Below are 15324 nucleotides of genomic sequence, written 5' to 3'. Positions count from 1 at the left end.
AAATTTCTGTTTTTCCTTACAGTTCCTGAGTTGATACCTAACTTTGTTTTGAGCCTCTCCTCTCCCTCAGCCTTGTGATTATTGTCATTATCCAGCTACTCTGTAGAAACCGAATAATTATGCTTTATATTTTGGTCTTTCTCATTTGGGAAGATTATGCAATGTTTGTTTTTAAAGAGGTCATTGTTCTATTCAGCCTCTTTAGTTGTATGTGTTCTTTTTTTCCCCCCGATTTGAGCAGCTGATAGATGCTGAATCGTGCTAGAACCATGCAGAGGCCACCTCTGTGCTGCACAGTGCTCACTCAATGAGTCCTCTCCCTTTAACAGCAAACCCTTGACACTTCCATGTTAGTATTTGTGCTGTAAGATGGGACAGCTGTACACTGTTTTGTCAGTTGTGTGAGTGTTTTTTGGCTTGTCTGTGAGATTCTTGTGGCATACCTCAAAAGTCTTGCTGAAGTCAGGCTTGATCTTCAGGGTTTTACTTCCCACTGCACAAACTACTGTGTGTGTTGTTGGCAAATCCTTGTTTGCTTTCCTTACCATAAATTAATTGCACCTCTCATGCTACGGAGGAGGGAACTTTGCATGAAAACTCATTTCACCTGAGGAGATGTGCTGCAGTTCCATAAGGGCAGATGGCCATTCTCAACAATGAATGTTTTCAAATGTGACAAAAGTTTAACTCGTGAGAAAAGTCCTGAGACTCCTGATTGTTCACACACACCAGTCCAACAAAGTTCTATTAATGGAAGGAGATTAAATATTGATAGAAGCAAATTAAATGCAATTATGACAAGCTATTTCATTTGCTGCCCTTTCTGCATTAGCCAGTCTGTAAATGCTGTGATAATTTAATTGATGGAGAGTTTTTTCGTCTGTACAATGTTACCTTGTGTTAAATTGTCCTGTTGCCTTAGTGCTTTCCCGGTTGCATGTGTGTGCTGAACAGTCAGGGTTATGCAAATGCTTGCTAACCATTTCATGACTGAATCCCAATTTGTGCACTTTCAAATTAAGCCTGTGCAGAAAGGAGGGATGTGCATTTTTTAGGGGCAGTGCAAGCGCTACAAGGTATTGTAACAGGAGGGCAGGTCAGTCAAGCTATAATTGCCTCTAATTAGCACTTGTAGAAGCTGTGATCTTTTTATAAACTTTCAGCTGAGCAACACTTGGGTGAAAAACTACTTCTTGCCTTGAAAACCATTAAAAATTCAGTTCCTTTCATTCTGTAGGATACCAATGAGCCAAGCATGTGGCATCTCACAGGAAGGGACTTTTGCCAATTAAAATTGGACACACCGAGCTCAGAGGAGTGGTCAGGAAAAAAACAAATTCTGGTGCAGTTTTTGCCAAATCTCTTAGTTCATATTTTGAAGTATGGCTTTCCTTTCAAATGACTGTAGTGAATGGTAGAGGGAGCTACTTTGATATGTCATACAGAGGGAATTTTTATGGATGTTTTAATTGAAAAAAACAGTCTGGCTGTGTGGGGAGCCTTACTGGGAACTTACACTTCTTTTGTCATTCCTTTCACTTGCATACTCCTGTGCCATTTCTATCTACCTAGTATCTAGTACAGTTGAAATGAATGAATAACATCTCCATTGAATCAAAGCTTGGTTTTGGTTTTGCTGTCTGCTCCTATTTCTGCACGTATTAAGTCTTAAAAAAGGAAAGAGGAGGTAAAAAGTTATCCTTGTGTAAAACACTCCCATCTCCTTTCACCTTTTCCCTTTGCTGGAGGAGATATGGCTTTGGTGAAGAAGTAGTTTGTTCTGCATACTTTTGGATTTGGTAGTTTATGGTGCTTTTAAATCTGTTTTTTCCTCAATCATTGACTCTCTGACCTTGTTTTTTGCATAATAAAATATCATTACAATACAATACAATTACAATACAATACATAATACAAGATGGTAAAATACTGTAGTAAAATAAACTGACTTTTGAAGAAAAAAACCTGAAAACCTCTCCCAAACCTCTTTACTTCTCGTTTATTGCCAACTAGAGCTGTCATTTGCTTGGATCTTCAATGAATATCCGTCATTTGTACAAGAGGACAGTCGGCGGTTTGTGTCTCAGGAGACGGGTCACCTCTACATAGCCAAAGTCGAGCCGTCGGACGTTGGAAACTACACCTGTGTTGTCACCAGCACTGTCACCAACAGCCAGGTTCTGGGCTCACCAACCCCACTGGTGCTGCGCACAGATGGTATGGCTTCCCTTCTGCACAGCTAGTCAGGCAACACTTTTGCCTTTACAGTATAACCTTTCACGCACTCTCAGAGTATTGATTGCTTTATAAGAAGATAAAACTATGTTGTGTTGTTTGCTTCTCTTCATCTCCTAAGTCTGACAGCAGTTTCACTGGCAGGTGCTTGGAGCTTCTCTGTATAAACAGAGTGCAAGAGAAATAAACTTGGCTTTGAATTTAACATGATGCAATGCTAAAGAGAGAAAAAAGGCTTTAAAAATGACCTCTTTCAATTGTCTCTTATAGGTGTGATGGGAGAATACGAACCCAAAATAGAAGTTCAGTTTCCTGAGACACTCCCTGCAGCTAAAGGCTCCACTGTGAAGCTTGAATGCTTTGCTCTAGGAAAGTAAGTTTTTGACATTGCTTATGCTGAAAATTGAAGCACATTAGGGTTCATCTGCACAAGAGATGTGGAGTTCTGGCAGTCATTTTTGTGGTGTTTTCTAAAGGCCCTGTTTTGATCGTCACCGATATTGCTGTGGAATAAGGACAAGGAGCCTTGGAGTCAACTTCTGTTTAGACTGAAAATGTATATTGTCCACATATGAATTTACATTTAATTTTAAATTGTCTCGAATAAGATCAGTGCAGGTCTGCAGATGTCCTTTGGCCTAGCTCTGCTGTCTCTGTGTGGAAGGAAATGTTGAAGTCAGTGAGAAGTTTGTCTGAATTTTACTGTTAAATGTACACAACGCTTTCATAATATCGCTCTTCCTTTATAGCTAAAGTACAGGTTAAAATGCATTATTCTTCTGCTTGATATTTCACACACAATTAATATCTTTTCTCTTTCACAAACGACCTGAGAGTGGATTTATGTTTCCATAGATGTATATGCTTACCATTTTGTGGTTTATTTTCAGGCAGTTTTGTCAAGTGTATGTAATTCTAAGTGCAAGAATTACACAACTTGCTATTGCTTTGGTTCCCTGCTGGATGAGTGAAAAGTTTTTAAATCATGAGTGGCTCTTGTAGGATGGGCATTTCAAAAGGCTTGCCTTGATTCTCCTTCCATGGAAGTCACCTGGAGATCTCACCCATCTTCAGGGGAAGCCAGTGCTGATTTTCAAGACATTTTATGATCACTGGACATTCACCCAGATCTTCCTGAGAAACTTGTTACCACAAATTGTAGCATTCTATGATAAGAAACAGAACAGTACCTGCAAATCAGTTGCTACAGTGTCTGAGCATCCATCACACACAGTGTGACTGCCACTCTTACCACAAGCTTTTAGTCACTTCTGACTTTTATTGTACGCTGAAGTTTCTAATTTTGACAAGTACTGTAACCAAAGGTGTTTAAAAGCCCACTGCTTTCTTTTTAGCCCTGTGCCTCAGATTAACTGGAGAAGAACTGATGGTTTGCCATTTCCAAGTAAAATAAAGCTGAAGAAATCCAATGGCATGATTGAAATACCTAATTTCCAGCAGGAGGATGCGGGACTGTATGAATGTATTACTGAAAACTCCAGAGGAAAAAACATTGCAAGAGGACGCCTCACTTACTATGGTAGGAAACTTACTTTCTTCTTCTCTCCCACCATTCTTTCCTCATGAAATACAAACCTCTCTAGGATACTCGTGGTTTTATAACTTCTGCAATACCACCAAGCATTTGTGTTTAAAAACCCATGGCACCTTAATGACTTGCAGAGATGAGAACTTCTGCCCCAGGTTTTCGCCTAACAGGTTCAAAAAGGTTGCTAAGATTAGTGTACAAAGTGCTTGTGCTTATTTTTCTGTGGTGGAAAGACTCTATTGGTCTGTTAGTGAAACCTTAGATTTTCAGTCAATTGGATCTATTTTGGGAGATCGTTTAGGCCTCACATTTACAGGAAATACAAATTCTATCATGCTTTAGGAACGGATTACTGATGGATATTGTCAGTCCTTTGCTTTCAAGATGGCCAGTTTTATTTTAAAATGAGTAAATAAATGAGAGAATAGAATCCAGCATAGGAAATGAAATAATATGAAATCTAATAGCTGGAAACAGACAGAGTCTCTTGTGCATTTAAGGCTATAGAGTGAAATGAATATCGGTGAAGCACATTGGTGGTGTTTTAAAGCTGTAGTCGTTTGCAACAAAGTGGTAATTGACAATTTTTGTTAACTCTGCGTCTCAGCAAATATAATTTTCTTTAGGTAAATGGCAAATTAAAGTGTGTTTCAGGCTGTGCTTTGGAATGCTTTTCCCCACATAGGAATATTTGAGCAAAGATCTTTTAAAGCTGTAAGAGTATAGCTACTGTGCAACTTGGAGCAAGTGTTCTCTCCCTTTTCTACATGGGAAGCTACTATTTCCTGGAACGTGGAGTGCTGCAATGTAAATTTCATTCCATGAAGATTTTATTTCAAGGCAGAACAGATTTTCTAAGGAGGAGAGAAAAGAGACTTCCCCCCCCACCCTCAACTTCCCCATGAATAGTTACAGTGGATGAGTGCCCCATCACTGGAAATGTTCAAGGTCAGGTTGGATGGGGGACTCTGAGCAACATACAAAATAGACTAGATTTGGTCATTATTTCTTGTAATGTTACTACAACAGTGGGCAATCTTGTAGATTTTAGACCTGCTTCCCAAGGTTTGTTTTGCTCTTTAAAGGACATGGAGCTGACAGAGGATGTCACTAATCAGTAGGAAGCGAGTTGCAGTTTGTGACAAGTAAATCAGCGTGAACATTTTCATTATCAAGCCAGAAAGGGATTTGAGCCCTCAGATACAGTTCATATTCCAATATAAACGTCTGCCCATGTTAGAGTCATCCCCGATATGGATGTTTCTCCTAAAAACAATAATGAGACCTGCAGTGGCGTTAATGGTGCTCCCGAGTGTTTCATTTGCATTGTTCTGCTTAATGAAACCCATTCTGCAGAATTAAGTAGATTGAAGTAATCTTTCTTATTTTGTTACTTGCTTTCTTGTTGCAGATGGAATACCAACAAGTCTGTATTCAGGATAGGTTCATTTGAACGCTTTTTGATAATTTGGAGGCCTTTTAATTCTGTTTGTAGATTAATTATGTTCTGTAATTGAAGATAATATCTCCCGATGGCTTGCCACTGTGCCTGATAGCAAAGCTCAGAAATCTGTCTGGTAAAGAATTCTAACCATATGCCACTCAGTCCTCCAAGAGAATGTCAATATTTAAGGAAGTTGTCCTCAATGCAAATGAGGATATGGGGGAAACTAATGCAGTATACTCAGGACTCTGAGATCTGTGTGGTAATGTTGGTGGATGTTGGCTGCTGTTAAGAACACTGTTCGTGGAAGGGTAAGATGAGGCTGCTAATCATACATAGGAAAAGAAAAGCATTACAAATGGAGAAATGCCTTATTATTTCAACAGAGACAATATTGATTTTCCTCTCCTCAGCAAAAGAAAGCACACTTCTGACTTAAAAAAAGATGAATTGGGGTTAACATTTTCCAAGCTGTCATAATGAAATAATGTGAAAAGGAAGTCTTCAGGGGAGAAGGGGAAAGAAAAAGGGACAACGTTTTTTGCATTTGACTGAAAAACAGGTTTTCTTTTCTTTATAGCTTTTAAAGGTTCTTTGTAAGTGGAACATAAAGCTAGTCCTAAACAAAAGCTTGAAACATTTCATTGCTCTGCTATGAAGCAAAACACTCTTCTTCAGATTTGTTTTATTAGGTGAAACTATAAAATCTGAAATCTGAAAATTGAGGTTTTCAGTGCATAAATTGTTTAGTTAAAAAAAAATACCAAACCCCTTATGTTTTCTGTGCTCTCCTGTCTCTTCTTCCAGTAATGAATTATAGTCTTGAAGCCACAAAGTGCTTGAACGTAGGCTCAGCTTTTATCATGGCTGTAGTCATTTTATCAAGAATACTCAAAAAATATGTTTGGTTTGGCAATTCTGTGCATATATGTAATTCTCTTCATGAAAATAAAATGGGTCTTTTTTTACTTTGTTGTGGGTTTTAAATACAACTCTCAGCCCATAGTTGAAGTCAATAATTAAAACAGATACCCTAAACCAGTTATTCTGGGTCCTTTCATAACATTGGAGTCTCCCTAGAAAAATGAAGGTTACATTTTGTGGTGGGTTTTTCTTTTTCCCCAGTATGCTTCACAACTGCTTTCTCTTGAACTATGTAAAGTTCCTTTTGACTCTGATTTATTGCCCAACTGCTGAGCTGTCCAAAGGTATTTGCAAAAGAGATTTCCAGCCCAGCTTTCATACTGTAAGTTTCAAAGTAAAGATATGTGTATAAGCAGGCTGCATCTTAAGTGTGAGCCCTGATTAGGGGCTGCTCTGGAAAAGCTTCCCATAGTCTTCTGCCTCCAAGCAGAGGTACAGCAGATCTCAGTACTCTCTGGGAGAGCTCAGTGCCTAGAAAACGTCGTGAGCCTGAAGCTCTGCCTTTCCTTCCTGCCATTGTTATGGCTTAAAGAATTTAAAGGAGATTTTTATTGGAGTCTCCTACTCTGACAGAAATCACATATAAAAATACGTGTTGACATGCATCATGCAGGGTACCCCACAAGTGATTTACACATCAGATCTTAGCACAGCTTCTGAAGTCTGTCCACTTCTTCAGCCATTGCTTCCAAGTGCTTCACTGCAGTCATGTATTGCAGTTGGTTTTTATTCACATCAACCCCCAGAACTGTCATGGCAAAGGATTTCTTAAAAGTCTAAAAAGAACAAGGTTCTTTCTTGCCTTATGGCCTACAGGGATGCCTTGCGGTTTTCTTCAGAAAGACCTGCCTGGCCTAATTAGCTGGAAGAAAAGGGCAGTCATAGCCACCAAAAAAAACCATGACAGAGTCTTGTCATCTTGTCTGGGATAAATTTTAGGAAGATACACGTTTGTATCACTTCTTGCCTGTGGGATGATGAGTATTGCAAGGAGCATTTTAGGTAAAAGCAACTGAAGCAAAATACAAGCTGGTTCTTTTCCAAGTGACTGACCATGAGGCTGACGGCTAACCTTCTTCAGAAAATCAGTTACCTACAATTATTTTGTCCTAAGGGAACTTTCTATGAATCTTTCATGAAGATTGCACAGCAAGTTCCTAAGAATTCTGAATATTATCACACAATACCCAGTCCTGGTACAGTCTCTGTGTGCTACAAACTCTGTTAGAATTAACTTCCAGCCTCTCACCTTGTAGGACATCATCTTTTTTTAATCTCAATGAAAATATGTGGCCTCCTTGCGTGTTCCTTGCTTGAGGCAGGAATGGTGTCTTCTCAGGGAGATCTAAGATACACACCAAGCCAATGCAGTAGCTCCATGAGAGAATGAGGCTTTGTTACCGAGTCATTGATCTTTCTTCAGGAACCAGATGTTCTAAGCAGGTAACATTTGCCTAACAGTGACTAGACCTCAGGAGGAACAAAGCTGTATATTGAGAATCATTTAGGTACAGTCAGGCAGAGCTGAGGGAAGGGCTGGTCTTGGAAAGTCATACTTATATTTTCAAAGGGTAGATAGATAGATGACCTTCTGTCTGCACTTTTCTCAGCTGTTGCAACATGGATGATCTTTACCTTGGCCAAGATTCAGGAGAGTATATCTCAGCCAGAATTGCCCCTGTTGAGTTACCTTTTCAATTCCAAGCTGGTTAGCTGAATTGCTCTTTCTCAAAGAGTTTCTAATTCTTCAGCATAGAATTCAGCCCTTTAAAAGATTTTGAGACAAGGTGGATTGAAAAGAGTGTTTTTCTTTCTGCTGAATTCCTTCATCAAGAAAAATCACTAAGATGTACATCAACACTCTCTTGCAAATGAATAAGCACCATAGGGATTTCTCACACTGTGGCTCAGGAAGCTCTCTTCTGTTTGTTTCTGGTTTGAGTGGTTGTCTTGTTCCCAAACTTTCCAAAAAGACTCAGTTTACAATATCAATTTGGGAAACCTTCCTATGGAGACTGTCCTAAAGGGAAAATTTGTGGTGGAGACAATGATTTTCTTACTGATGGAATTGAATCCAGGACCTTGGACTGGAAGATATGCTGCATTTAACCTACTTTCAAGTGGAGGTAGGCAGCAGATGTGAAATATTGCACGTGTATGGATCCATCAATAATTCAAACACTCTTGCTTGTTGCATAAATATTCAGGTATGCAAAGTGCAGGAAGCATGCTAACACGAGTCCTGAGCTTTCATCCCCCTGACAAGTGGGGCAAACACACCAAAGGACAGTGTGAGTTAAAGGAATGGCTCTTCCTTGAACGCCAGTGTTGTAATGTTAACTTTAACAATTTAACCATAATCATTGTCAGTAAGATAATACATTTGTATGACAAAGATCATGTTGTTCTGTCTTTTAGAGCAGAGCTTGATAAACAGTATAAAAAAATCATCATCTCCCAGAGCAGTGAAAGGCATTAATCCCCATGGGATGTGAGGGATGTGGAAAACAAGCAACAGAGGATTTCACTGACAGCAGATACTGGTTGAATTCCAAAAGCTCCTAAGTTAATATCTCAATGAATATCTTTCAGGAAGTTCTGTGTGAAGTTAATCCTAAATATGTATCCATAAATCATATACAGTATGAATGCTTGTTATTACAAAAGCATGGTGCTGTACATGATCAGGTTGAGGTCTCGTTGCTGCACTGCAGCATACATGAGGGAGAAAACAATATGTATGCTAGGAAACAATTACTTTTTAAATTAAATTAATACCAACCCTCATTCCAATGTTTGTCTGCTGGCCTGGGACAGGGGAACAGGTTTGTCTCCCAGCTGTGCTGCAGACTGTCCTGTGGCCATAGCCACTTCCCAGGTCTGAATTCATGGCTGATGTAACTCCATTGGAGTAAGAAGTTCAGCAGGAATTAATCAGACCTTCTGACTTCTAAAACTCATCGATTAATGTTTTTCCCTGTCACCAGGGACTTCCCACACACACACACACACACACACACATACACTTGTTTTGGTATGAGAGCATGAGGAGATTTTCCTAATTAACCAATTTTGGGAAAATCTTTAAGGTAAATTGACTCTAGAAAATCCTTTTGCCCTTAGCTATGTATTTGCAACCAAGTTCCATCATACTTGTCATCTGTTTTCTCCATGTGTAATGTCCAGAATTTATTGTCTCTTGGAGAAATAGCATATATTGACATTATAAACTTTCCTAGTAAATTGATTACATTCAAAGAAAATTCACGTGAATTAGCTATAAATCAGCATTGTGCTGCTGGGGGAAACAGCACTAAAGGAATAAACTGTTGTCTTTCAAGCAGTGATGTTTATTTGCCCAGTGAGCTTTTTCTTCTGTTTTACCCTTTGTATCAGATGTTTTAAACTCTTATCTTTGAATTGTATGTTAGGTAATTCTGAAAGATGTATGGTGTTAATGCATCCAAACCTTGTTCAAAAATCAGTGATTTTCCCAGACTTTCTTCAGGCCATATTCTGGTTTGCATCATCCAAATGCTGTGCCTAGACTAATGCTTTCAAAAACAGTCTCATATATCCATGTATTCATCCGGTTGAGTACTGACTAGCATTAGAAAACAATTTAAATGGCATTTAGAACTAAGGCTGACATATCATTAAATTTTTTTTAGGACTTAAAGGATTCTCTTCAGTTTTAATTTGATGATTTAGCTGCATCAATTATTTAATTCCAGTATCAGCACTAATTTCTTTATCTTACATTTACCTCCCATTCAACATTGTGGTGTTTAATCATTAGTGGGTTTAATATTGGCTTCACAGTGATCTGTAGTTCTCAATTTTCTTTTGGTTTACTGCTTGTAATAAAAATGTACAAAAGGAAAAGTGAACCATTTCTTTCATTAGGTCACTGGAAGCAAAACCAGGGAGAATCTCTTGTGGTACAAACCCAGTACACACAGAAAACTGAGTGCCATGCAGATTAACCCTGTGATTCTCCTGTGGAACAGTAACTTTTTAAGGTCTTTCTCACTGATGTGTATTTTCATTTGCAGCAAAACCTCACTGGATCCAGACGATAAAAGATACTGAAGTTGCTGTAGAGGACAGCTTATACTGGGATTGCAGAGCCAGTGGGAAGCCCAAACCCTCCTATAGGTGGCTGAAGAATGGAGACCAACTATCAATAGAGGTGATATTCTGTTTCAAAACTTGATGCTGTGTAAAATTCACAATATTTCATATAAGCATTTGCAAAAGTCCATGCCATTAGTCAAGAGAAATACCTGACCCTGCTTTTCATACACTTGTCAAGAGCATCCAGATGGGAACTTCAAAAGTTGCAATACCAGAAACATAAAGACAAATTATTTTGTACAAAAATATCCTGGCTAAAAGCAGACTTTAAATCACTGATAGGACTGTAGAAAGATGTATGGAAAGACTGGAGAAGGAAGTTTAATTGAAGCTACACATTCAGAACCATAAATGAGAGAGAATTTAAAAGGTTTTGTTAGAGTTGCTGTTTCTTTAGAAGTAATAAGAAACCTTTCAAACTTCCTAAAACAAAAAAAAAAGAGAAAAATCCTAAAAATTGACACAATAATCATTCCTTGATGCAAAGAATGAAGTATCAACAGCAATGTAAGATAGGTATTAGCTTCAATGTAATTGTTAAAGTTAATTGATGAAAAGTAATTTGGTGACAGGGAAAAGAGGTTGTGCTTAGAAGGTGAGATACCTGGTCTCTCAGATTAGAAATGCAGAAAAGCATCCAATACCCAGATTTATTTTAAATCCCACTGCTTCATTGAGAAAGCTGCCCAGTTTGGGTTATCAGCAAATTAAACCATGGGCAGTAGCTCATCACAGGAAGGCATTTTGCCCTTGGCCAATGCATCACACTCAATGTTGGCACTCGCAGTTGGAGCGACTGCTCAAGTGAATTCACTGGAGGGCTATGAAAAATGACCTAAGCACTGAAAAACATTTCTTACCATTTGGAGTGTTACAGTGATATGCTCACTAAAAGGAATGGTAGTGTTTTGTGGACAGGTTAAATGAGGGAGTAGAAAATCTCATCTCGGTGATTTAAGAGCATTGTTACCATGTCACACGAAGTCACCGAGGCAATGTACTTTTTTACCTCAGTAAGTACAAAAATATCTTCTCTCATTCAGCCTTCCCATTTCTCCACTTGTGAATATTGGTGTCCAGCCTTTTGCCATGGGGTCAGGGCATAAGCGTGACTCGCTCTGGAAGTAGTTAAGGACTGTAAACTATTGGACTGCCTTTGAAAACAGGTGCTGAGGAGATGTCAGAAGAGGAGTTCCTGCATGTAGTGATCTGTTGGCTTCAGCTTCTTGACTGCAATAATCCTTCTTCATGCTGGGTTTCCTCCACACAAATCTACTGGGGTTGTTCAGTTAGCTCCCCTTCCCCATAAACTAACCTGTTGAAGGAAGCAGCTTGGGATGCTAGAGGATCAACATATGGAGGCTCAGGCTTGTTTCTCTTTGGGTTGGTTTTGTCTTTTATCTAACTGGCTGAGAACCTTGCAGTAAATTGGGAGGGGATCTGTCAAGGAAGGAGCTGAGCTGGGCTGTCCTGACTGCCCTTAGACAGCCACAGTCCCTCTGCAATGAGGCCAGCTGTAAGTACGTGCCCTTGGGAGCAGGCAGAGTGAATACCATTCATTCAGCCTGGTAAACCATGTCCAGATCAAAGGAAAATCAGAAGAATGGTTTTGAGCAAATAGTAAGTTTATCCATTACAGTTTCTCTGATTTTCCCCAAAGGAGATGCTCCTTTCCTCTTGTGTTTGTCACTGGTTCCTTTTCTCAAGGGTTTCTGCCGCTCTGTCCTCAGATTAGTCACCTCTTATGGTAATTCCTATAGGTTTCCAAAAACAAGCAAAGTGAGAAGATCCCTGTACTCCAGTAGCTTTGTCAGCTGTAAGGCACTTAAATAAGCATCTTCTGTTTAATACTGTTGGATTTTTTTCTGCATAGTATTACAGAGAGCTCATTAGCTAATGGCATGTGTGAAATCTCTAAATAGTACAAAATGCCAGTGCCATCTGTATAGTTTGGATACTCTGATCTGTCATGTGAAGCTTGGTATGATTTTGTCCGTGTTTCTGGAGAAATATGAGGGTATTTGAGATTGCAAAGCCTCTGTGAAACTCAGCAAGTCTGAAGAATCGATTTTATACACTGTGTTGCCAAATATCTACGTTTGATCACTGTTGCCATACCGTGATGCAGTCACGTCATTCAGTTTAGAAGCAGTCTGTTATATTTGCCCCATTGATTGTATTTATACTGTCCTATTTATCTTTCTTGCTTATTTTAAATTTTTCACAGGAAATATGTCATCAATAAAGATGTTTTTCTTAATATTCAGGGAAGGATCCAAATTGAGAATGGTGCACTTACAATATCAAATCTAAATCTGACAGATTCGGGCAGATACCAATGCATAGCTGAAAATAAGCATGGTGTCATCTATTCGAGTGCAGAGCTCAGGGTTGTAGGTAAGATTTTCCTTTTTCACTGAAACACAAACCTCACACACCCTCCACCTGACTCATATCCCACCTGGTCATGTTCTCCAGTTTGACTCACACAGGTGCTGTCATTGAAATAAACAGTTTTGTCCAACTAATATCTTCTTTATCTGCAGTGGCAAGGAGCCGACTCATCTGCTTCCAGACAGTTTGCAGTCCAGTCATTCATTGCTTTAAAACAGAGCATACATAAATTATTCATGAGGGGAAGAGCAGAGATTGAGGCTTGGACTTGGGCCCAAAGACTCAAGCCGCTCCTGTGGTGGGAGGTAGCGCTGGCTCTGTGCATCAGTCAGCTGCACTGCCCTGTGCCACGGCCCCAGTGCTCCCAGCGGGGATGGGACTTCGAAAAGCAATAGGCTGCTCTTGGCTGCAGCCTTTCTTGATGGAGGGGACAAGGGATTGTCATTCAGTCGTTCAAAGGGCTTGTGCTGAGTTACAGTGGAGACAAGCATTTGTTGGATGGAGACACAGAACTTGTGACCGTCTGATGCACTCATGGGCTTGTGCGATTTCTACCTCGGCACAGGCTGATTTCAGAGCTCAGCCTGGAAGAGCAGTGTGTTTTGGGGATGTGAGTTGTTTCCTTTCTGTTGTGGAGGTTAGAGTCAATTGGCATACTGCTCTCTCAGCCTTGGTCTCCTAAACTGCTGCCTTTCAAAGTTCAGTGTTAGTATAGGTAGAAGCCATGTGCCTTTTCTTACCCGTTGGTTAATGCAAGCTATACCCACTCAGAATGATCTGCTTGAGTGATTTTGTGTCATCTAACGTACCTGTTATGACCTGCATTCTCACACAAAGCTAGAAGCCAACCAGTTCCTTAGATTTTAACAAGACTGTTGGTGTCAAGTGCCCTCGCTGGACTTTGACAAAGTGCAAAGTTAGACATGTGCACAGAGCTCATTGGGTTCTGTGAGCACCAGCTCAGATAAATCAGTGTGATCTTCTGTGCATGCTTCATTCTGCACAGCTTAGGCCTTCACTTCTGTACCAGCCTAAGGAGGAGAAAAGCATAATTACCCAGTAGAAGTTCTGGTTGAGTTAACTACTTAACGTTTTTAATTATGTTTGGAAGCTGAGAAGTGTCATGTAAGTGCTAAACAGTAGTATCATTAATATAATTAAAGGTGCCTTATTTCATTGTTACTATCCCTTCTATTTTAGCTTCTGCTCCAGATTTTTCCAAGAATCCAATGAAGAAACTGATCCAGGTTCAAATAGGCAGCACAGTTGATTTTGAATGCAAACCCAAAGCTTCCCCTAAGGCTAAATGCTCCTGGAAGAAGGGAGGTGAGCAGCTACGTGAGAATGAAAGGTATCGAGTTACATTGGTTTATTTGTTTTAATCTTACAAAAAGGTTGTTTGTGGCTTTTTATGCAATAGTGTCAGCTGCAGGTCCAAGCAGTTGTGAAGTCTCTCTGAGGCTGTCTAGCTGGGAAGCTGGTTGGTTGGGTTTTAGTTGTGTGGTTTTAATTGTTACTGTATCTGAGAGCACACACATATTGCTGTCTTTAAGGTCGAGGGGCAGATTTCATTTTCAGTTTAATGTTGAGTTTGGCCTGATTTAGAGAGAACCAGGTACTGATAGAAAACTGGAAGTACAAAGCTTATAAAGCAGTGTTTAAAGCCTTTAACAAATTACTCTGAAAATGCTGGCAAGGAGGCAGATGAGGCTTGTTACAGCTGTGGTGAGAATGTGGCTGAGAGAGGATAAAAAAGGGAGATTAAAACACAATAAATAAAATCCATTTGGCAAAAGTTACTAATTAGTAGGTCTGGAATAGCACTCTCACCATGCTAATATTTTCACTTCTGTTCTGGTACTGTGCTTGTTTATATGGGGAAAAATTTGTTGCAAAGACGACTCAAAATTGTAGGTGACATTCCCAGACATGCAGTATAGAAAGAGCTCTGCAAGGTGTTCCTGGTGATTGCAGGGTGGACCTCACAGCCCCAAACACTCGAGCTGAATGGTGACAGATGAAAATCAATATTGGCAAATGTGTAATATGCTTTGGGAAGCAACCAGTAAAACCACCTGTATGTATGCAAGTGTTGTAAATTAACTGGGAACACTTAGGAAAGCGATAGAAGCATCACTGTGCTGAGGTGGGTGAAAGCCTCTGCTCCATACACCCTGCTGGCTAAGGAACAGGGGGGGACAGACAGAAAATAGCTTCTAACATTTGCTTTTGCTGTTACAAAAATTAATTCCCTTGGATACTGTCTCAAGTGCTGGTCATCTGACAGAAATATGCAGTGGTGCTAAATTGATGGAGGGGTGATGAAAATATTTCCAAGTGTGACTAATGGAGCTCTCTTGAGTTCAGCCATTGAAAAGATTGAGATTGTGTGACTCCAGGAAGATCTAAGAGGTGTATGAAAGAAAATGAGATGTGTGCTCGTTGGGAACGTGCTTGTTCATACATATGCTTAATTTTGTGTGCGTGCTGTTCCAATGAAAACAGGAGAGGAAAATGAAAATACACTTTCAGGTTCTTTTCAAGCAACCCTGAACTTTACCCACCAACAATATGCATGTTGCCATTTCTTTAGTGTTTATGTGGTGGTGAATGTGTTTTGGTGCTGGTATTTCTCCGTGGA

At 39.7% G+C, this 15324-nt stretch overlaps 1 protein-coding gene across 1 annotated transcript in view; it reads left to right on the top strand.

Moving 5' to 3' along the window:
- The window catches only part of CNTN3 (contactin 3), a 101781-nt gene that overhangs the window by 63522 nt on the left and 22935 nt on the right, over positions 1-15324 (top strand). Inside the window, exons 4-9 of the mRNA XM_062008685.1 lie at positions 2014-2217; positions 2506-2608; positions 3591-3775; positions 10208-10344; positions 12557-12686; positions 13884-14034. Coding sequence (XP_061864669.1) covers positions 2014-2217; positions 2506-2608; positions 3591-3775; positions 10208-10344; positions 12557-12686; positions 13884-14034 — 910 coding nt within the window. The remainder of the gene's footprint in view (positions 1-2013; positions 2218-2505; positions 2609-3590; positions 3776-10207; positions 10345-12556; positions 12687-13883; positions 14035-15324) is intronic.

Source organism: Colius striatus, chromosome 15, assembly GCF_028858725.1.
Source record: "Colius striatus isolate bColStr4 chromosome 15, bColStr4.1.hap1, whole genome shotgun sequence".
In the NCBI taxonomy this organism is placed as follows: Eukaryota; Metazoa; Chordata; class Aves; order Coliiformes; family Coliidae; genus Colius; species Colius striatus.
Note: the sequence above shows the minus strand (reverse complement) of the source record. Positions and strands in the feature narration are given on the sequence as shown.